At 36.3% G+C, this 24,289-nt stretch overlaps 1 protein-coding gene across 5 annotated transcripts in view; it reads right to left on the bottom strand.

The window, feature by feature from the left end:
* ctbp2a (C-terminal binding protein 2a) overlaps positions 1 to 24,289 on the bottom strand; it is a 128,269-nt gene that overhangs the window by 3,692 nt on the left and 100,288 nt on the right. For all 5 annotated transcript variants that reach the window (XM_056476639.1, XM_056476638.1, XM_056476640.1 and 2 more), the window contains 5 exons: positions 22,376 to 22,582; positions 20,420 to 20,634; positions 16,742 to 16,872; positions 13,593 to 13,720; positions 8,782 to 8,896 (listed from right to left, as the gene is read on the bottom strand). In XM_056476639.1, the coding sequence (XP_056332614.1) occupies positions 8,782 to 8,896; positions 13,593 to 13,720; positions 16,742 to 16,872; positions 20,420 to 20,634; positions 22,376 to 22,582 (796 nt within the window). The remainder of the gene's footprint in view (positions 1 to 8,781; positions 8,897 to 13,592; positions 13,721 to 16,741; positions 16,873 to 20,419; positions 20,635 to 22,375; positions 22,583 to 24,289) is intronic.

Raw genomic sequence — 24,289 nt, 5'->3', positions numbered from 1 at the left:
TATTTCCTTGCTCTGTTAAACAACACTAATAATAATAATAATAATAATAATAATGATAATAATAATAATAATAATAATAATAATAATAATAATAATAATAATAATGAATTAAAAACAACAGCCCTTATGTAACATTTCCATAAATCATCAGATTTCACATCACAGCATGTCATACTGAGCACATGAAAATGAGAAATGTTCAAAATCAAAACGAAAACATCCCAAAATCAAAGTGAAATCATGTTTCAGATGCCACTGTTAAGTTCATCAAGGGTTTATAATCAAAACTCATCTCCCCACAGTGTCTTGACCTCTTCGAGGACTTTCAGCAATATTTACCTGTCACTGTTTAGGTATACATTTTGTCTTGCAGGCCGCCGGGAGAGACGGCTGGTAGCGGCTGGGCGACTCTGCTGAGCGAGAGAAGCAGTCAGACTGTTTGCATGTGTGCTTTAGGGAGTTAATGCATTAAAATGAGGGGTTAGTTTGGGGAGGCGTTCAGGGTCACAGCGGGTGAAACCAACGTTATTACAGTTTCGCATGTTTACTTTAGTTAATATTTTGATAGTATTTTTAAATTTGTCGTACATTTCAGTTTAGCTTTAGTTTGTTTAGCTTGTTTTGATAGTTTTGGTTCAGTTGAACTCATTTCTATTTAGTTTTTATATATTTAGTAGTTTATTAGAGTAGTTTTCGGTAGTGTTCCTCACACAGGTGAGTGGGCTTCATAAACCACCTGTAGAAAACACACTCTTTTATTGCTCTGACACTTTAATTGACACTTGCACCAGTTTTATACATTTGCACCAGACACTTTCAATCACGCCATATCTTTAAAAAAACGATGTGCATTTATGAAGTCAGCTTCACACAGGTGAGTGCACTTGACAAACCACCTGTAGAAACACTCACTCTATAAAAAAACACACTCCCACCTCCTATCTCTAGCACTAACAGTTCATTTGTATATTAATCACTTCTTCTGTGTTATGCCTTCTTATTGAATCGCTGAATGCCTCCTCAATTGTAAGTCACTTTAGAGAAAAAGGGTCTGCTAAATGACTAAATGTAACAGAACACATCAAGTGTCAACCAGAGCAAAGTTTAGTATTTGTAACATCAACTCTTGCACAAACCTCTTAGAAATAAAAGCAAAATAATTGTTTGAACAGACATTGAACACGTTTACACGGACACTAATAATCTGATTTTATTAGGATTAAAACAATACTCTAATTAAGAGTCTACCATGTAAACAGTGATTTTTGATGACCTTAATCCGACTAAAGTCATAATCAAACTAAACAGAAACCGAATTAAGACATGTGGAGTATGCCTATTTTAGTCGCATTATTGAAGTGCAGTATAGGCTTGTAAACACCGCAATCAAACTATTACCATCATGTAGGACTTTACGATGCATTTTGAGACAGGATATTCCATACACACACGGCTGTTTGATATTATTCTCTGCAACTACAGAGTTAGTAAAGGAACACAGACGCCCGCAATGGCAAAATGCAGGTTTTATTTTTCCTTCTGCGTGCGGTATCAGTCCATTAAAACAACACTCTTCCAGCAGTCCTTACATTTTACTTACATTTACATTTAGTCATTTAGCAGTTGCTTTTATCCAAAGCGACTTACAAATGAGGACAAGGAAGCAATTCACACAACTATAAGAGCAGCAGTGAACAAGTGCTATAGACAAGTTTCAGGTGTGGAAAGTCTAAGAAGCAAAGCATTAGTAAAAAAAATTTTATTTTTTTTTTTATTTTTTTTTTGAGAGAGAGAGAGAGAGAGGGCACAGTTAGTGGTATAGCCAGAGAGGCAATTGCAGATTGGGAGGAAAATGGAGACTAAACAGTTGAGTTTTTAGTCGTTTCTTGAAGACAGCAAGTGACTCTGCTGTTCTGATGTAGTTAGGGAGTTCATTCCACCAACTGGGCAGGTTGAATGTGAGAGTTCGGGAAAGTGATTTCTTCCCTCTTTGGGATGGAACAATGAGGCGACGTTCATTCACAGAACGCAAGTTTCTGGAGGGCACATATATCTGCAGAAGTGAGAGCAGATATGAAGGAGCCAAGCTAGAGGTCACTTTGTAAGCAAACATCAGAGCTTTGAATTTGATGCGGGCAGCAACTGGCAGCCAGTGCAAACGGGTGAGTAGCGGAGTGACATGTGCTCTTTTGGGTTCATCAAAGACTACTCGTGCTGCAGCGTTCTGAAGCAGCTGAAGAGGTTTGATAGAACTAGCTGGTAGCCCGGCTAGCAGAGAGTTGCAATAGTCCAGTTTGGAGAGAACAAGAGCTTGAACAATGAGTTGAGCTGTATCTGTATTTGTGTATGTACTTGCATCCAATACCTCAGTTTGTCATGGGGGCATGAATGAAATGTTCCTGAATTAAAGTGCCAAACTGCTGTTAAAGTCGACAAATTAAAAATGAAACACCCGAAATTACACGAAACTCCAGAGGAAATGCGGATAGCGCGGTGACGCTTCGACGTTAATCGATGTAATGTGCTATAACATGTAAAACAGGATCATGAAAGGAACATTCAAAAAGCAACTCATGTAGACACCTTAATCATTTTACTGTCTTATTCAGATTAAGGCAAATCATTCAATTACTGATGTCCATGTAAACGTAGTCACTGAAGAAAAACCCATGCAAATGCGACAGATAAAAGTACAAATTATGAAGAATACAAACAATCATCTTCATATTAAAGATCATACTGTGTATGTGGTTAAACATGCCTAGTTTACATTTGTTGGCAAACGAAGAATAGACAGAACGTCTGAATATAATCATGAGGTTGACTGTAAAAGCGCATCTACAGACATTTTTCTTAACAGCCCCAGGTCAGATTTTCAACCACAAAATAAGAGCTTATTAATTCTAAAAATGGTCCCACGTTAAATTAAGTGGTCTTAACTAATATGTACGTACACTGAAATTAATATGTTTCGATGTACTTATTGTCTAAATACATGTTTTTACATTGTACTAATGCTTGATTAAATATGCATGAAATTTCATCGGTTACTAATTCCTGTAATTATATTTGTAATTACTCTGTTGACCATCACTTACACCTTAATCCACCCTTAAACATACCCATACTATTAAACCTGTCCCTAACTCTACCCATATCCCACCTCAAGAGCACCAGAAGTCTTTCCCAAATACATCATGATTACAGTAGGTACATTGTATTTATATTTTGATGCAAGTACTTACTTGATATAAAAGTGGGACCCTGAAAACAATACATATTTTTGCTAATTATCATTTTATTTGAGTTAGTTTTTTCAGTGATTGTTGGTAGTTTTACATTTCGCTTGAATTTTTTATTTCAGTTTACAAAAATGTTTTTTGAATAATACATTAAGTCTTTGTTTACTAAAATAATCTTGGGTGAAATTAGAGGTGGTGTTGTCCATCAGGGGCGTAGCAACCGGGGGGGACGGGGGGGGACACGTCCCCCTCACTTTTCGGAAACAGGTTACTCTGTCCCCTGACTGGCCCACACGTTTTATTTGACCTAGCAGCCGCAAGTGTTCTGATTTGTTACTTGATTTGAGTGAACGATCACTCAGCCAATCACAGCGCGAATCTCTTGAGCGTCTGCCACGAGCTTCATTCATTCACTTTGCAGTCAAAGACAGTGATGATGCAGAAGGGAGCAACAGCTACAGCTGGGTAAATCACGGTAAATCACTAACGTTACAGAATCCTACTTTTGTTCAGTTTTGAAGTGAAAACCGTAAAGTCCCTGGTGCTGGTGTCTTGTCTGGTGCTGAGCCAGAGAAAGACAGCGAGGTTAAGTTGGTTTTGTTTTCGGTATTCCTGACACATTCAGTGACGGACGGCATTAACTAAAAAACCTCTCACCCTAAAAAGATCTAAACTGTATTCCCTACAGAAAAGACAAAGCTGGTTATGTTCACAGCTGTCTTTTTCTTTTTTTCGCTCGATATTACGAGCACTGCTTGAGCAGTCGCAATATGCAGTACGCAGATACACATACTGAAAGTAACTATAAAGTTGAATCTACTCCTATCTAAGTTTACCAACCACTTACTTGCATGTATTTGGGGAGTAATTGGTGAATTTACGTGTTGAATCCTGCGTGTTCTGCTTTTATGAATGACGCATCGGCCGCAAGTACACATGGCGATGTCCATCTCACGTTATATGTGTAGTATCAACTTGCAATTTTGCAATTGGAATTGTAGTATTTAAAATATTTTCACACAGAGTAATGCTTAATTTAAATGTGTGTGGTTCTGTTTATTTATTGTTATTATTAATATTTTGTAATTATTTTAGAATTTTGGTTAAAAGATTATTAAATAAACTTTATTGCTAATAAATCATTAATCACTTTTGGGTGACCATACAGCTGTCCCCCCCACTTTTAAAATGGCTGTTACGCCCCTGTTGTCCATGTAGGGGTTTGGTTCATTTATGTGGGCAGGGGTATGAAGCCAGATCAGTCTAAAAAAATAATACATTTACAAAATACAATTCATAGATCCACAACACAATTCGCATTCACAAATTCATAAATTCAAAACACGATTCATAAACACACAAATCCAACACATCCAATTCATTTGGTGAAAATATTCATGATTTTTTTCTTGTGAATTCACAAATTGTTTATAAATTTACAAATTGGATTTTGTAAATGTGAATTGTGCTGTGCATGTATGAATTTCATTTAGTAAATGTATTATTTTTGAGACTGATCTGGCTCCATACTGGGGGAGTGTATTTGCATGATGTGGTCTAGAGCAGTGTTTCCCCAACCCTGTTCCTGAAGGCACACCAACAGTACACATTTTCAACCTCTCCCTAATCAAACACACCTGAATCAACTCATCATACCATCAGAAGAGACTCCAACACCTGAAGTTAATGGGTCAGAAAAGGGAGACATCCAAAATATGTACTGTTGGTGTGCCTCCAGGAACAGGGTTGGGAAACACCGGTCTAGAGGGACTCTCACTACACAGGGTGAACTAATAAAAGTTGTCTGATTGGCTGATTGAACAGCCTGTAGAATGAATGAATGAATGTGTTGAGCATTTATTGATCCCTCAGCGAGGATTAAATGATCTTGAGTCCAGCGGGGGGAAAAGCCAGGATCAGGGTTGGAAGGAATGTAATGGTTCTGGGTTTGATTGTCATTTAATTAAGATTAAGAGTCCTCAATCATTTTTGTGACAATAATTATACTTTTCTATGACTAAACAAAATACTACTATTTTTTTTCTATTACATTTACTATCTTTTCAATACAAATATATGGGACATTCTACCAGAAACGTACATTTTTACTTAAAAACGTGACAGGGCCTGACCTTTAAGCTTGTCTTCCTCAACAAATCATACAAAAACAAGCATAAAATCATACAATTCAATGACAGAACAAGTCCTTGATCACTGTCAGCTTCTCCTCCATCAAATGATGACACTTCCTCTAAGTCAGGGGTGTCCAAACTCGGTCCTGGAGGGCCGGTGTCCTGCAGATTTTAGCTCCAACTTGCCTCAACACACCTGCACGGATGTTTCTAGAAAGCCTAGTAAGTGCTTGATTAGCTAGCCCAGGTGTATCTGATTGGGGTTGGAACTAAACTTTGCAGGACACCGGCCCTCCAGGACCGAGCTTGGACATGCCTGCTCTAAGTCATAGGGCTCTATTTTAACTATCTAAGTGCAAAGTCTAAAGCGCATGACGCAAAAGTATTAAGGGTGTGTTCGAATCACCTTTTGCTATATTAAGAATGGAAAAATATGATTTGCGCCCTGTCGCATGGTCTAACAGGGTTGTGCTTATTCTCTTAATGAGTTATGGGTGTGTTTTGAGGATAACGTGCATTAAACTAATCAGAGTCTCATCTCCCATTCCCTTTAAGAGTCAGTTGAGTCGTGCCATTGTGCATTTGCTATTTACATGACTTTGTAAGTGGAAAAACTAAATGCTTCACTATCTAGAAAACAGTTAAACAAAGCATCTGCAGTGCAAGGATAAAGAGCGAGCCTCCTCCATTCAACCTCTTTACTTTCTCTTTTACTCTTTACTTCCGTGGATAAGGAAACGGTGTTGTTCGCACTCCACTAAAGACATCCATTAGCCTACATACTTAATTTCGTTTGTTAAGCACAAAGATTTGTTCAAAACTATTTCCAAATTCAGTTCTAGTTTCCAGCAAACGAATAAATGAACAATAATAATGAGTTATATCCAAACACACATGCTATGCCCCATATGGTCTAAAACCTGACAGGTGGAATAATCTAAGCTTGTTTTTATTAAACAAATATAAATATGCATATAATAAATAATTCTAATAATAACATTATACAAAAGCCAATTGTCATGAATAAACTGAAAAAAGCCCCCCAAGATGAGGGCATGGAGGCAGTGGTTTTTATATTTATTTAGAAAGTAATCATTTTTGTAACATATTAATCCTTTTTTTTTAATTTGTAAAGCTATCTGTGTATTGCTGTACATCTTGAGTGTATTAAGCAATGTGCACACGTTTAAGATGCACAACTAACACGCTCTGTGCTGGACTTTAGACCTGCTTTCATCTGGTCAATTGTGCTGTCTATTTTAGTTCCTCAAAATAGCAACGTGACAACAATGCACCTTAACACACCTCCATTCTAGACCAGAACAACCATGAGTCCATAAAGTGGTGCAAATGGTTTTGCTATTTAAAGAGCGTGGTGCAAAAAGTGAAAATTAGGGCTGCGTTGGTCTGAAAATAGCAACACATCGTGCCAAACTTATTGCGCGGGTGTATGATAGGGCCTAATGTCTTAAAGGTGTAGTGCACGCATTTTTTTATGCAAATGTGACAGGACTGACAGAGACATGGGGACAATAATAGTATATATTTGTTGAATTTATTTATGATTTCATGTTTTTAATCAATTGATGTGAATGATAAGAAAATGATTAGAATTTTAATTTTTCTCTAAATAAGTTTTTAGCATGACAAAACTGTTAAAGCTGTAGGTTCAGTTGGGCTGAGAACAAATACAATGATTTTAATAAAGGAATAAAATCTGTGAACAATTCACAGAAATCAACCATCAGGCCATTTTAGAAACTTTTGGGTTGAAATACTTTTATTCACTTTATTTATGTTGTTTTTATTTCAGGAACAGAGAATGTACGTTTCTGGTAGAATGTCCCATATAACGGAAGGCAAATGAATAGCCCTCCTATGAAATTTAAATTCTTGTAAAAATGTTTCCCGATTGATGTGTAATATTTTAAAAACATTTTTAAACAATAGTTTTAATCACTCTTTTTTTTTTTTTTTATCTTTGTCTACCACGATGATGGTACACAATATTTCACTAGTTATTTTGCAAGACACTAGTATTCAGCCTAATCTGATATTTAAAGGGTTAACTGGGTTAACAGGGTATATGCAGAAGTATGCTAATAGGACTTTTAATTTGCCAGTAACCTGGGTTAAGCGCTTCCGGTCAACTATATGCCAATGCTAAAATCGACACTTTAAAGGTCTGTTTTCTTTAAAAATTTGCGATCTCCACTGGCTGAGTGATATCCGATATAAAGTGGGTATCAGAATGTACAAGAAGCACTGCATTAAATTACATTTTCCCCCGCCATGTCTTTATAATATGAAAATTTATTTTACCCCTGTATATTCAATGGCGCTTCTGCGCTAGCCTGCCGATTCTGACGGGCGCGTGCGAGTAAACGGCTTTTTGTCTCGTTTTACGCTTGAAGACTAAATGAATGTCAAAGTTTATTTAACTGAATGTATTTTAATTACATTACAACATCGATGCTGTAAAAGGAATCGTACAACATGGAAACAGGTCACCGGAAGTTTATCAGTGTGGGAAAAACACTAGATCGGCATATACCCTATTAGTTTAATTAGGCAAGTCATTGGACAATAGTGGTTTGTTCTGTAGTGAAAAAAAAACCTTAAGGGGGCAAAAAATTTTAACCTTAACAATTGTTATGGTAACACTTTATTTTGATGGTCCATTTGAATATTAGCAGACTGTCTGCTAAATATCTGTTGATACGCTCTCTCTCAACAGACATTTAACTGACAATAAGAAACTTTGCAAGAACATGTCAACTTACACTAACCCTAGCCCCAACCCTAATCCCATCCTAACAGTCTTCTTATAATCTAATGAGAATTAGTTGACATGTAGATGCAATGTAACTTAAATTCAACAAACGGACCATCAAAATAAAGTGACCATTTTTTAAAACTATTATTATTTTTCACTTGTACATTCATCCTGATAACTTGAAATAAATATGTCCAAAAAAACTATCATTATTTAAAAATTCTTTTAAAACTGCTTTTACTCCAGCCAAACCTAAAGATATAAGACTTTCTCCAGAAGAAAAAATATTACAGGAAATACTGCGAAAATTTTATTTACATTGGGGAAATATTTGCAAAAGAATAAATTAATAAAAATTTCACAGGAGGTCTAATAGTTTTGTCTTCGATTGTATGTATTTAACTATAATTTACATATGAATAACGCACACACATTACAATAACTCTTTTTAAGTAAATTATATTAAATATATATTTTTTTAAATGACTGAAAGAACGAACTGCTTCTCAAAAATATGTGATTGAGATGACAAACTCAAAAATGAATAGACTAGTGTATGACAGGTAATGGTTAGTATATGACAGGTGAAGTACGCAACGATGGATGGCATGTTTCAGATGTCTTTTATCACCTGTAGGCTCCGCCGTTGAGCTCCGGATGAACCTGCTGCTCCATCACCCCCCACGGCGCCGTAGTCACAAAAAACTCTTTGTTGACGCAGTTTCTAAGACTGTCTGGAATACGACCTGAAAACCAGAACAAAACCCACACATGTTGACTGATGTTTTGAGTGAGATAGAAAGTTTATATAAAGATCTACATTTATATTCCCTCAAGGATATACGAGTTCATGCTAGGAGAAAGCTTTTCAAAAATGATAACATGTCAAAAATGACATAAAAGTTATGTGATATAGATATAAGTGAGAGAAAAAGACATGTCAAGACTTTCCTTTCACCATCCTGCAGTTAGTTAACCATAATTAAACATGTAATCCACCGATAATGATTTACTACAAATGCTCTGATGACAGAAGTGGTTACAATTTCACTGGCAAACATTATAAGGCTTTGTTTACAGCTGGTATTAAAAGGACAATGAAAACTATAAACTGCTTTGCATTTGTTGAACACAAAAGAAGATATTTTAAAGGGGGCCTATTCAGGGTGTGAACTATACATTGACTTTCGGGGTGGTCAGCAAATAGTGCAGGTTCACACACAAACGACCAGGAGCACCACCATTGACGATGCCAAATCCAACAAGTTTAAAGGTAACGTTTGCAAACTGGAAATATAAGCGCTATTTTCCCCTCTTTGGGGTGAAAGGTAAAAATGTTTATGTATTATGTATGCAAGAATGTAAATGCAACTTAAGCCCAGGGAAAAAAAAAGAGTCCCTCTGCATTGATGACAAGTAATTCTAATCTAATGAAGCACCTCAAATTTAGTGGCTATGCAAGTGATAACGTGAGCTCTGCTACCAAAGGAGGAGGCGAAGCCACAACGTCAAAGCAACTGAAGCGTAATTTTTCTCCACAGTAAACACTTATTACTCAGACAGAATTAAACCAAATAATATCTAGATATACAGTTGAGGACATGCTGCCATTGTCTCTCACATTGTCCCACAACAACATTAAAATAATGTTTATTAGTGTACAATTGTTTATATTTATCTCATAGTCATTTGACAAATTAGACTTTTTAAAGTAACGCAATAGTTACTTTCCCTGGTAATTAGTTACTTTTGTAATTATATACCCAGTTACTATTTGTGAGACGTAACTAACTATAACTATAACCAGGGGCGTTGCTAGACATAAAGCTCTACTGGGGCACGTCAGTTTGCTTTTTGATTACATTGCTTTCACCAGCGTTGGTTCAGTTGCACATAGAGAATAACGTCTTTATTTAGGAATTACCTCTCTTAATAAATACACTTGCATATGAAGTAAATCATATCTCAATGCATTTACTGGGGCACTGGAGATTTTCACTGGGGCACGTGCCCCAGTGAATTGGGTCTAGCGACGCCCCTGACTATAACTAACTATAACTAAATACTCCTTTAAAGGAACGTGCCCAACACTGCTAATGAAGACAGTGCCCGTTGTTTTGCCAAAAACGGTCCACATTTATACATTTTGCCTATTTGTTTCCAGTACAACAGTTTTTTTTTGCGACTGAAAACCAATAAATCTGAAAATGAGTTACAAAGGCTGCATTTACACTGCAGATCTTGATGATCAATTGCGATTTTGTGACTGTATCCGATTTTTTGACGCCCTGCTTACATCATCTTTTAAAAGTGACTCGTATCCGATCGTCCAGTTTTACTTAATAAACATTCCCTCGCCTAAACTCACCGTGAGTGAGATGGAGAAACTGAAAGCACAACAGCACAGAGCAAAAATCAGATGCTCAAGTCAGTTCTACTCAAAAACAAACCATTTAATGCAAAACAGGCTGCATTTACACTGCAGATCTCGATCAATTCTGATTTTGTGACTGTATCTGATTTTTGTTTATTGATGACATGCTTACATCATCTTTTAAAAGTGACTCGTATCTGATCGTCTGCATTTACACAGCACACGGCAAAGGCGCATTGACCAGAAGAAAAAAAAAGAGCGGGCGCTGACTGACAGCTGATAATTAAAGAGCGCTCTTTTCTATATTCCTGTAGGTAATCTGTTCGCAGCTTTTGACAAGCGGTTTTACTATAGTTTAAGACAGAAAGGTTCTCATTTGTCCATCTTCTTTTTGATATTTAGCCTTTTTTTTTAAACAGTTAGGCATCTTAATGTAATGTTCATAGCGTAATTTATGCACGTGATGTATGCACTAGTTTTACATTAGTTTATGTTTGGTGGTGGACATTGCGCTCTCCCGCTCTTGTTAACATGCTTAAATACCTGTGATATATGACAATATAAAAGCTGTTTAAGTCCTCGTGTATGAGATTTAAGGTTTGGGACTCTGCTAAAGTCTGTTCTGAAATGAAAGCGTCAGACTTGACGTCATGCGCTATGGTTTTTAACGACGTGCGACTCGCATTTACAGGTGAAAATCCGATCTACCTGCTTACACTGCAGACACGAGGGCACAGATCCGATTTATATCGGATAAATTTCCACATATGAACAAGGCCTGAATCTGATTTGAATAAATCGGAATCCATGTGATTTGTTCCTGCTTACACGTACATAGGCCATATCCGATCTGTGCAACATGGTGGGAGAACAAATCGGAATCGAGTCACTTGAACAGTGCAGTGTAAATGCAGCCAAAGTAGTAAGTGTAGATTTTTGAAAACACCTGCATTGTTGTCTGTTTTTGACTATATCTGGAAATACTCATGTGTGGACTATCTTAACAGACAAAAAGCTGTTATTATTGTTCTGGGAAAACGGCAATCCTCCAACTGCTGAACTATGGCTTGAAGAATTGATATGTACTCTGCAATTGGAAGGAACAAGGTCTCTTTTAAAAGGCAACATTGGACACTTTCACAAGATTTTGGGCCCTTTCTTCCGTCCCATCATGAGGAATTCTATTCCATACATCAATGTATTGTAACTAACTTTTGATTATCACTGAGTTCAGGGTTCATACACATTTTTACTACTAAAATTCCACGACTTTTCTAAGACTTTTCTAGAACTTTCAAGTAAATTCTCATGACCTATTGATTCATGTAATGTCTATGTATGCATGGTAAATAATAAGAAAAACAGTGCACGTTCAAGTTTATTACAGCATATCATAAAACACGCAACAATCTATTCAGTTTAAATGTATTTTTATATTTATGTAAAATTGATTTTGATAATGCTTAAACAGCACTAATAATGTGAGAGCATGTTTTTGGCCAAGGACAGAAAAAAAGTAAAGACAACTAAGCTATATTAAAGTTAGGGCTGCACAATATATCGTTTCAGCATCGATACTGCAACGTGTGCATCCGCAATAGTCACATAGCAGGATATGCAATGTTAAATTGGGATTATAGTTAAATACAGAGTTGAATCATAATGGAGTAAAAGTTTATCGTCTGCATGCATTTTTAGAGATAATTCACCCAAAAATTACTTAGCATTTTCATTACACCCTTCACTTATTTCAAACATTTTTTTTAAATTGAACACAAAAAGAAGACAATCTAATAACTCCTATAGTATTGAAACAAGTGAAGGGTGAGTAAATAGTGAGTATATTTTAATCTTTGAGTGAACTGTCCCTTTAAGGCCTGTCACTGTGAACATTTCAGAGTGTAAAACATCTGGCCACAAGTCATTTTTTAATAATAAAGTTTTATTAATAAAGCTAACTTTATTAATGTAAGCTTTAATAAAGATTAAATAACATACGACGAATACTATGCAGTGTTGATTATTCAATATCTGCACCAGAATAGTGAATACCTGAAAACTATAATTCACTTTTGTCTTTACTATATTTTATTTATATATGCTTGTAATTTATTTGTTATATTATATTCGAGATTCACTACTCTACAAAATCCCCCCAATCAATCCAAATAAACCTCTTAAATCATCTGGTGAAACTGGATTCACATCGCAATATACATCACATAAATACGGTAATGTCAGATTTTCCCAATATCGTGTAGTCCTAATTCAAGTATACAGATATTTGTTAAACTAATTTCCATGAGTTTTCCAAAACTTTGTGGGTTTTTCTGTTTTTCCAAAACTTTTCCAGGCCTGGAAAATGCCATGTCAAAATTCCATGACTTTTCCAGGTTTTCCATGACTGTATGAACCCTGTGTACTGTACACTGGGGTGGCATGGTGGCTAAGTGGTAAGCATTGTTGCCTCACAGCAAGAAGGTTGCTGGTTCGAGTCCCGGCTGGACCAGTTGACATTTCTGTGTGGAGTTTGCATGTTCTCCCCGTGTTGGCGTGGGTTTCCTCCAAGTGCTCCGATTTCCCCCACAGTCCAAACACATGCACTATAGGTGAATTGGATGAACTAAATTGGTCATAGTGTATGCAAGAGTGCATGTTTCCTAGTACTGGGTTGCGGATGGAAGGGCATCCGCTGCGTAAAACATATGCCGTTATAGTTGGCGGTTCCTTCCGCTGTAGTGACACCTGATAAATAAGGGACTAAGCCAAAGGAAAATAAATGAATAAAAAATGAATGTATTTTATATATACAGGCCGGGGTTGGGGTGTTCTTTTTTGTTTGTTTGTTTGTTTTTGTAGGCTTGTGTGCATATCAGAAATGTAATCCTGCCACTTGTGATTATTGTAAGTCTATTCAATGACCAAACAATACTTATTTGATAAAAAAAGTGAACTAGCTCACTCCTGTTTACACCTGTATTTAGCATCATTCTCCAGTAACCGGATCAACAAAAACACATCTGTAGTTCCAGGTGTGAGCAGTGTGTAATAAATGCAGCGAGATGTACCGGTGATGGCTCTGCGGATCTCAGTGGCCGCTGCCTCTCTCATCTCTAGTGAGGCCTGCTCACTGTACCAGGCTGTGTGAGGGGTGCAGATCAGATTGGGCGCGTCCTTCAGAGGACCCTGAGTAAAACTGAGAGAAAAACACAGCATGAGGCAGACAGAATGAGACTGCAGGATGATCACGACACATACTTCGAAACAACTGAACAAATTACTCTGTAAGATAATATTACTACAATTTAACATAAGTGTTTTCTTTGTTTTTAGATTTTACTCCTGTGATGCAAAGCTGAATTTTCAACAGCATTACTCCAGTCACATGATCATTCAATTCAATTCAATTTTATTTATAAAGCACTTTAAAACAACACAGTCGACCAAAGTGTTGACAACAGAGAGTAAAACAAACTTTAAAATACAAATAAATAAACATAAAATGTCAAAATTTCACGCTGTGCTAAAAGCCAAATTGAACAAGTGGGTTTTAAGAAGAGATTTAAAAACAGTAATGGAAGAGGCTTGTCTAATATACAATGGCAACTCATTCCACAATTTTGGTGCAGCCACAGCAAAAGCCCGATCCCCTCTGAGCTTTCGACTGGTCCTGGGCACACCCAGAAGGAGCAGGTCGGCTGACCTGAGCGAACGAGAAGGTGTGTAAGGACAGAGAAGCTCAGAGTGGTGAGGGGGTGCAGTACCATTTAGACACTTAAAAACAAATAAAAGTAACTTAAAATTTAATGATCATCTATCAGTTTAATGCATCCATGTTGAATATTCATGCTGAATATCCATGATGAATTTAATAAATCCATACTGACCTAATTTTTGTCGTTTTTTGATAGTGAAATACCATTTTACAAAAAAATTAAATAAATGCTATATAGTAATAGAGAAGAAATACTTAGTAAATAGTACTCAGAAGAAATATATCCAGGAAAAAAACAATATATGTAATGTAATATGTCATTTGCATTTACTAGCTGTGATATCTTCGGCATATTTGCCCAGCTAAAATAATATGCACTATAATCTGGCATGCGCTAGTACTGGTGCTAATTTTGCACTAGCATGCAATTCATGTTTGGAGCTCTACATATCTAATATACTAAAGGAAAATTGTTACTTGTTTCAAACTTATTGAGTTTCTTCTGTTGAACACAGAGAAGATATTCTGAAGAATGCTGAAAACCTGTAACCATTGACATTCAAAGCTGGAAAAACAAATCCTATGGAAGTCAACGGTGACAGGTTTTCAGCATTCTTCCAAATACATTTCTGTTCAACAGAATAAAATATAGTCACAAAGGTTTGGAACTAGGGCTGCACCATATATCATTTCAGCATTGATATCACAATCTGTGCATTCGCTATAGTCACATCGCAGGATCTAGAGGTAGGTGCGCGCGAACTGAAGAGCGGCGGTGAAGGTGTGTGAACTGTGGAGCAGGTATGAAGATGGTTTCACGTTGGGTTCGGTGTGCTTGAGGACTGAAACAAAAAGCTGAGGAGCGGGGGTTAGGGGGTGGGTGGAAGGGGGGGCGGAATTCCGGGAGTTTTCTGGGAGACAGAACAATGCGGGAGATGGTTCTGAAATACGGGAGACTCCCGCGAAAAACGGGAGTGTTGGCAAATATGAGAGTGGGACAAAATATCGATGTGCTGATTTATTGTGACATTTCCGCCGGCGATACATTATCGATACTCTGGCACCAAGTATCGATATTTATTTAAAGATACAAAATATCTACCACTTAGTCGGCAGTACATGAGGTAGTACTAGCAGATCGAGCACACATCAAGGATGCAGTTCTTAAAAATATTTGTGCTGTGTTACGTCCTGGGACGTATATTTTGGTGTGCACAATGTGCTTTTGTATTTTCTCTCTCTCTCTCTCTCTCTCTCTCTCTCTCTCTCTGTCTCTCTGTCTCTCTCTCTCTCCCTACAGGTAACTGTGTCCACCTGGTAGCGATCATTGTATCTTTCCAGTGATTGGCTGTTGGGAGAGGAGAGAGAGTATTTAACCTGATCTACACTTCAAACCACTGTTGGTGGTGGCTAGATCGTGCAGTGGCTGAACTTTTCTTCACATACTGACCTTGTGTTTGTTAGAGCTTTCAAAGTTTGATTTGACTTCAATATTTACAGTGTGGTGAAGTTACTTAAGTCAGTCTTCTACTTTCAGTGATCTTGTTGTTAACATCTTAGAATTCACCCAAAGAGAAGTGAGTCTGGTTGATTTGTTTGTTTGTTTGTTTGTTTATTTTGAGGGTTAAGTAGGAAGGTGGGTGCCATTTTGTTTTGAATCAGTTTTCTCCTGTTAATGTTAGTAGAGGGAGTCAGTTTGTTTATGTATTTTTGTTTCTTTTTATTTCAGATTAGCAAGAGTTCATATTAGGAGTTAGCTTGTTTTTGTTTGTTGTTTTGGCCTTGCCCCCTTTTGAATTAATACCCTGTTTTCTTTGTTATATTTTGATATGTTAATAAACTTCTCTTTTCTTGATTTGACCTTGTGTTTAAGTCTCTAGAAATTCTGTTTGAGGAGATGAGTGATCAATCTCTCTTTTTCCAGCCATTGCACATCACCCACCACCAATCATTCATTTTCTGTTACGGTCACATCCCTAGACCTGAAAAGGTCGTAACAGCTGTTAATAAAAGAAATGCTTCTTATCATTTTTTATCATTTACAAATATCATGACATATTGTGGACGGTTTTCTTGTGATATTTTGCTGATTTCATGATCCATCATTATTGGGGGCAAAATATTGCCATAATATTGTCTCATGTGTTAACATATGATTCCCAGCATTACTGTACCTGAATATCTGACTACTGTTTGACTCTTTGGAAATCCATAAAGCACTACTTATTTCACTTTTATCTTGTTCTTATTTATTTATTCACTCCGCTACAAGGTTATTTCAATCAATCTAAATGAACGATTACATTCCAAATAGAGCTATTCAAGTCAAAGTGCTTCATATGCTCAAAGTGTGTTCATATCGCAGAAAATAAAATATCGCAATGTCAGATTTTTCCAAAATCGTGCAGCCCTATTTGGAACCACTTAAGAGAGAGCAAATAGTGTGTACGTTTTTGGGTGACCCATCCATTTAAGGCAACACTTTCCCATTCCAGACGTTACCTGAAGGGTTCAGACTCGTGAACGTCCAGGGCAGCGCCGCGTATCCTGCCCTCTTTCAGAGCCTGAGCCAGAGCTTTCTCATCCACCAGACCACCGCGAGCTGTGTTCACTAGAAACGCTCCCTGTCGCATCTGAAACAACATCACACACCATGAGCCTCGTCCACACACACACAGGTTTTGTGACACAATCTTAGATTTACATTGTTTTTATATCAGGTTAATGATATCGCCTATGGCCTACCCCTAGCCCTAACCCCAACCCTTTACAGAAACAAGCGCACATCATTAGATTTTGATAAAAACATGCTCTGGCAGATTTATAAACACTGTATACACCAGGGGTCTCAAACTGCCAGGACTCCTCCTTCCTCCAGCCTGCAACTGACATCAAAAATATAACAAGAGTCGCCCCACCAAAACATATATATTTCAGTCACTATCATTGTTGTGAAGTCGCGTCTAGCCACTTGTGTTTTTGACCCGCCACCTAGTTGACATTTAAAGTACTGCATTCAGATTAGTTTTACTTTCATTTTCTCTCAGTGTACATTTGATAGTAACACATATGCGCTTTAAATCTGGGGCTGATTTAAACGTTAAAATATACGCCCGTAAGTTCTCTATTTTTATTATCTTTAAATATTCACTCTATTTAAATATATACCCTATTTTTTGTAAATATTCAAGGGTCGTTTGATTATTATCAGTTTTATATCACTTGTATTTTGTTGTACAAACACTTCTTCATGGCTTACACATTATGCTGGTGGTGTAACAAATATGATAATTTTGCTAATATTCGATTCAAATGGTCTCATTTAATAGATTTTTCTCATATGCTTATTAAGATTTGCATTAAAATGTTGTGCATTAGTAAAATTGTACTGCTAGTTGAATTGAACTTTATAAAGTGAATATGACTGTGTATACTTTTCACCTCTTTGTTGTAGTTTTACAAAAAAAAAGAAAGATATTGAGAAGAACTATTGCCAACAAAATTACCCAAACTGCTTTCTGCCGTTGGGACAATACAATTGAGCGGTACAGAATAATTATTATTATGCCTACTATTTGTAGTATTTTAATAGCAATTTAAACTAGTCCTTCAATATGTACAGCAAGAAACAAAAAGCTAGAGTTTTGACTGCATACAGTCTGTGGAAAAATGAGTGTGTGTCTCACGCTCGGCCACATGCACAACAAATCACAGATATATTTCAACAATATTTCTGATGCGTGACATGATAAACGTGCTGATTTGCATTATCACTGGTGACAGGTAATGCTTGAAATGTAAACATCATGTCTGTTGTCCTAAGATGCATCAATTAGCAGGTTTCCTCGTTTTTCTTGTACTTGAATGTTAAAACGGCCCTCCTATAAATTGTCAGCCACTGAAATGCCCCCCCGCAATTTGAGTTTGAGACCCCTGGTATACACCCTATACATACACCTGCTGTGCATTTGTATGACATGTGAGGACTTGCTATATGCTTCTTCTGATAAAGCCACAAAGGGGAAATAAGGGTTGGGGATGTTTGTTTGTTTTGTTGTTGTTGTTGACTGTTTGTTTTTCTGTTTTGTGCAAATGTATACAAAATTCCTACAAATTCCTACAATATGGTGCATCCCCTAAATCAGTGTTTCCCAACCCTGTTCCTGGAGGCACACCAACAGTACATATTTTGGATGTCTCCCTTTTCTGACCCATTAACTTCAGGTGTTGGAGTCTCTTCTGATGTTATGATAAGTTGATTCAGGTGTGTTTGATTAGGGAGAGGTTGAAAATGTGTACTGTTGGTGTGCCTTCAGGAGCAGGGTTGGGAAACACTGCCCTAAATAACACTTAGGACCAGTTTGTTAACACATCCCTAAATAACACTGAGTTAAATGTTGAGTTAAATAACACTGTGCCTAATGTTGGAGCACATCTAATCATTTCTGGAAGCTGATTCCAGCAGCGGGGGGCGTAGTAGCTGAAAGCGGATTCACTCTGCATTGACTGAACTCTTAAAATGTGTCATTTACTTGATCCTAATGATCTGACTGATCTGTTTTTGTGCTAGTACTGTGGTTTAGGTCCGTTGTGGACAGCTGATTAACTCACATTTACTCTAAAAAGATCAAATCAACATCGACTTTCTTTATGAATGGCTCACTGCAAGAGTAATGTAACAAATCAGCAAACAATAAAATAAAAGCAAACAAGACTGATCTTATTTTGTATAAAATGTAATCCAAAGTGTAAACCTGTTGCTAGTTAAACTGTAATGAAACATTACATCACCCATCATGCTGACATGTAGTGCACAAAACTGTTCTTGGGGCTTCATATGATTGGAGTTGAACAACTGAAGACACATGAACTGTTTTTGGTCTTAGTTTTGACTTTAAACCACTCGGGCAATCGGATATCATCTAAAATATGTTTATTTGTGTTTAGAAGATGAACAAAGGTCTCGGGGGATTGAAACAACATGATGGCAAATACTTAATTATAGGATTTTCATTTTTTGGGTGAACTAACCACTTATTAAGGCCTCAAATGGTTTCAAACCTTTATCAAAGTCTGTCTTTCCATTGAACAGAAAATAAGCTATTTTGGGAAACGTTGTCAAACACTTCCACAGTAGGGAAAACAAATACTATGGAAGTCAATGGTTACAGTTTTTCAACATTTAAAATTAATTTTGTGTCAAAAACAAAGAAAAGAAAGTGAATGATGACATTTTTTTTGTTTTGGGTGAAATATCCCTTTAAGAATATTAGTAAAGAACAGAATGGACACTATTAATGTAAGGTGAAAAATATTATTGGCAGAATTTGAAATTTTGTGTGAACTATCCTGTTATGTTTGCTGTTTTCTTTGTCTATTTTTTTTTTTACCCTCCTCTCTGCTTGTTTAGTCTTTAGGTTTATTGGTTTACCATTCTGTCCATCATCATTATGACGAAGTCGGTTCCACCAATCCCAGGACGAGCCGCAAGGATTTAAAGCCCCGACAGACCAGTGTGTGGTGTGCGCTCTGCCTCGGCGTACCATTTGTGCTCCACGCAATTTGATTGTGCTATGCTTCGGCTGTTTAGTGATTTATTATCTCAGTTTACTGTGGTAATTCGAGTTTGCTTGTTGAACTTCGTTGGCTTTAAGTAACATAATGTGATGGTTGTTGTGTGGTTCTAAACTTTGACCGTTTTATCCGGTTTGTTTTAGTTTAGATCGATGTTTGTTAGATTAGTTTAAGTGTTTTGCCAGTTGTGTATTTTGAGTTTTGTAGCTTTAATTAGTTTAGTTCGGGTGTCGTATACACTGAAGATCTCGGTGTTTATTTGTATTTATTTTTGACGCCTAGTTTAGACTTTAGTTTTAAGGATCGTTTTGTTTTGTTAATTTCTTTGATTTGGCTTACACTCGTTGTTTTTGTTTAAAGATAATTATAAATGTTTATTTCTTTCTTTTTCCTCTCCAATTCCTGTTCAATAATTTTCAACTATTGAGTAAAAAGCTTAAATAGAGAATCGATTCCTGCCTCATCCTTGATCTGTCGCACACATTACACCTGTCTCACTTAAATGTTACAGCATCCCACTAAAACATCTTTAAAACGTAACATATCCCTTTAAGAATGTGCAGGGGACTTTGCAGACTAGATGGCGCTGTGGCCAGCATTATTTACCTGTTTGATGGTGAAGTCGTTGATGAGGTGATGGTTGTGTTCGTTCAGGTTGCAGTGCAGAGACACACAGTCGCTCTGGTACAGCAGGTCCTGTAAGGTGTAAACTCTCTGCACGCCCAGCGATCGCTCTAATCCGTCTTGTAGATACGGGTCGTAAAAGATCACGTTGAAGCCAAACGCTTTTGCTCGAACTGCCACTGCCTGCCCCGATCGACCTGCAGGAGACAGTCAGAGGAAAGAAATAAATATACATGCAACTGCAATTAAACTTAAGTTATATGAAAACAAATATAATTTTTGTGTGTACTGATTAGATAATGACACAATATGGCATCATTTGTTTAGTATTTCTGTATATCTTCATATCAGTCAAAAGTTTGTTTTTTAAATGCTTCAAATTACTGTAGTCTGGTAAACAGTGATGCATTTTCAACACATTTTTACAATTCAATATTAAGCTGCAGGTTTAAGGAAATTTATATTGATCATTAAATGCTAGCCATCATTTCATTTATATAACCTTAAATTAAATTAAAAATGAGTGACAAATCAACATTATTATACTAAACAATGCTCATCACAACTGCATACCTGTTGTTTTTGATAATTAATTCCCATTATTTAATTTTTATATCTATTTAATTACATGGGTCACGTTATATTATAGAAAAATAATACATAAATTAATGTTGAGTAATAAGCAGTATAACAAATACATATCAATTAAACACATGCATATATACATAAATATACATTTATTTATTTATTTATTCATTCATTCAATCATTCATTCATTTTTATTATTATTATTATTATTATTATTATTAATTATAAAATTATTATTATTATAAAACAGTTGTACAACATTACCAGATTTTAAGTATTTCAGATTTTTTTGTTTACTTTAGTAAATAAATATTAACATAAACCACATATATTATTATTATTATTATTATTATTATTATTATTATTATTATTATATAACAGTTGTACAACATTACCAGATTTTAAGTATTTCAGATTTTTTTGTTTACTTTAGTAAATAAATATTAACATAAACCACATATATTATTATTATTATTATTATTATTATTATTATTATTATTATTATAACAGTTGTACAACATTACCAGATTTTAAGTATTTCAGATTTTTTTGTTTACTTTAGTAAATAAATATTAACATAAACCACATATATTATTATTATTATTATTATTATTATTATTATTATTATTATTATTATTATAACAGTTGTACAACATTACCAGATTTTAAGTATTTCAGATTTTTTTGTTTACTTTAGTAAATAAATATTACCATTAACCACATATATTATCATTATTATTATTATTATTATTATTATTATTATTATTATTATTATTATTATATAGCAGTTGTACAACATTACCAGATTTTAGGTATTTCTGATCTTCTTTTAAGTATTTTCAGTACTTTATGGCTTAGTTTTAGTAGTTTTAGAAACATAATTACAAATGTATATGCACAGTGGATGTGTACATAATTACAAATGTCTATGTGCAGTAGCTATGTACAGTTCAATTAATGAATCAGTGCAATGAATATGTGCAAATATATTATATATATATCATAGAAATAATCTCTGCATCAAATTACAAAAAATTAAGGTGTTTCAAATGCAGTGTCTATGGGGCAGGACAGAAAAATTTGACGTTATTTCTCCTCTGTCTGCTGTTATCAGTCTCACATAGTTTTTGTCTTTTTTCTAAAAGTCTTGATAACACCATCGTGGAGTTTTTCTTTTATTATTTCAGCAAATAGGATCGTGAAAAATTATTTGTTGTACTCTCCCATTTACTGCGCTCTAAGTTTACCCAACTATGACAACTTCCACTACTGAGAAACCCAGAAATGTGAAAAGGGTTCATTGTCCAGCAGATGTGTGTGTATGTGTGTGTGTGTGTGTGCGTTTCTGACCGAAGCCGATGAGTCCGAGCGTCTCTCCTCTGATTCGTGCGGCTCCTGATGCCACCTCCCTGATCTGCTCCACGCTCTGCACTCGTGTGCCCTCCCGCATGGCCTGATACAGCCACGTGTTCCTGCGGTACAGATTCAAGATGTGGCAGAGCGTCGAGTCTGCCGTCTCTTCCACTGCAGCCGACGGGATATTACACACCGCAATACCTGCACACAAACACATGAAACACACACATCAGAACTCTTCACAAGCAAGAGGATTTGACCTGTAAATGACTTGATCTAGCCTGCATTATGAGAAGAAATGGAGATCGTTATTTAAAGGAACACTCATTTTACACCTCCTCTACAGGTAAATAGTTGAGTTTTAGCATTGTTGAATTCATACAGCTGATGCTCTGGGTCTGACGGGAAGACTGTTAGCCTAGCTTAGCATAAATCATTGAATCGAATTAGACCATTAGCATCTCGCTCTCTGCAAAAAAAAAAAAAGAGAGTTTTGATCACTTTGCTATTTAAACCTTGAATATTATGTAGTTGGGGCGAAGCAGTGGCGCAGTAGGTAATGCTGTCGCCTCACAGCAAGATGGTCGCTGGTTCGAGCCTTGGCTGGGTCAGTTGGCGTTTCTGTGTGGAGTTTGCATGTGGAGTTCGCGTGGGTTTCCTGTTTCTCCCAGTCCAAAGACATGCGGTACAGGTGAATTTGGGTAGGCTAAATTGTCCTTAGAGTATGAGTGTGAATGAGAGTGTGTGGATGTTTCCCAGAGATGGGTTGCAGCTGGAAGGGCATCCGCTGCGTAAAACATATGCTGGATAAGTTGGCGGTTCATTCCGCTGTGGCGACCCCAGATTAATAAAGGGACTAAGCCGACAAGAAAATGAATAAATGAATGATATGCTGTTGTTACATCGGGTACTAAGACTGACAGAAAATGAAAGTTACCATTTTCCAGGTCGATATGTCAATTTGACGTAATAAACAAGGATTTTTTTTTTATCAGAGCAAAATCATTACAAAAACTAAATATAATCTGTACAAAATGTAAGACCTGTACAAAACGGTATAAAACCATATGTTATTTTGGACTGAAACGTCTCTGACAATAAAAGAAACAGGCCATGTCCAATCCAAACAGGGTTTTTCCAGGTTTCGTTTAAAAAAAATAAAAAATAAATGAATAAATCTCCGTCCACATAAAAAACACAAAAACTTACTGTGATGCATGTTAATATTAAATTATACTTTTCCACGTCATGTCTTTAAAATATGGAAATGAATTTTACCCCAGTATTCTCAATGGAATTTACGCGCTAGTCTGCGGCTAATGACGTCGCCTGCGTTTAAACGGTCTTTCGTCTCTTTTTACACTTTAACAGCCAAATGAATGTTTACGTTTATTTAACTGATTATATTTGAATTACATTACAGCATCGATGCTATAAAAGGAACCTTATGAAATTGAAAAGTCACTATGTTAAGCTGCTTTGACACAATCTACATTGTAAAAGCGCTATAGAAATAAAGATGAATTTAATTGAAACTGTACCCAGAGTTCTAGGAAGCCGGAGTTTCACATCCCAAAGGTGCTCTATTGGATTGAGCTCTGGTGACTGTGGAGGCCATTTAAGCACAGTGAACTCATTGTCATGGTCAAGAAACCAGTCTGAGATGATTCACGCTGTATGACATGGTGCGTTATCCTGCTGTAAGCAGTCATCAAAAGATGGGTACACTGTGGTCATAAAGGGATGGACATGGTCAGCAACAATATTCAGGTAGGCTGTGGCGTTGACACGATGCTCAATTGGTAGTAATGAGCTCAATGTGTGACAAGAATATATCCCCCACACCATTACACCACCACCAGCCTGAACGGTTGATACAAGGCAGAATGGATCCATGCTTTCATGTTG

The sequence above is a fragment of the Danio aesculapii genome, chromosome 17, assembly GCF_903798145.1.
Source record: "Danio aesculapii chromosome 17, fDanAes4.1, whole genome shotgun sequence".
NCBI lineage: Eukaryota > Metazoa > Chordata > Actinopteri > Cypriniformes > Danionidae > Danio > Danio aesculapii.
The sequence above is the reverse complement of the archived record's forward strand: the minus strand, read 5'-3'. Positions and strand labels throughout refer to the sequence as shown.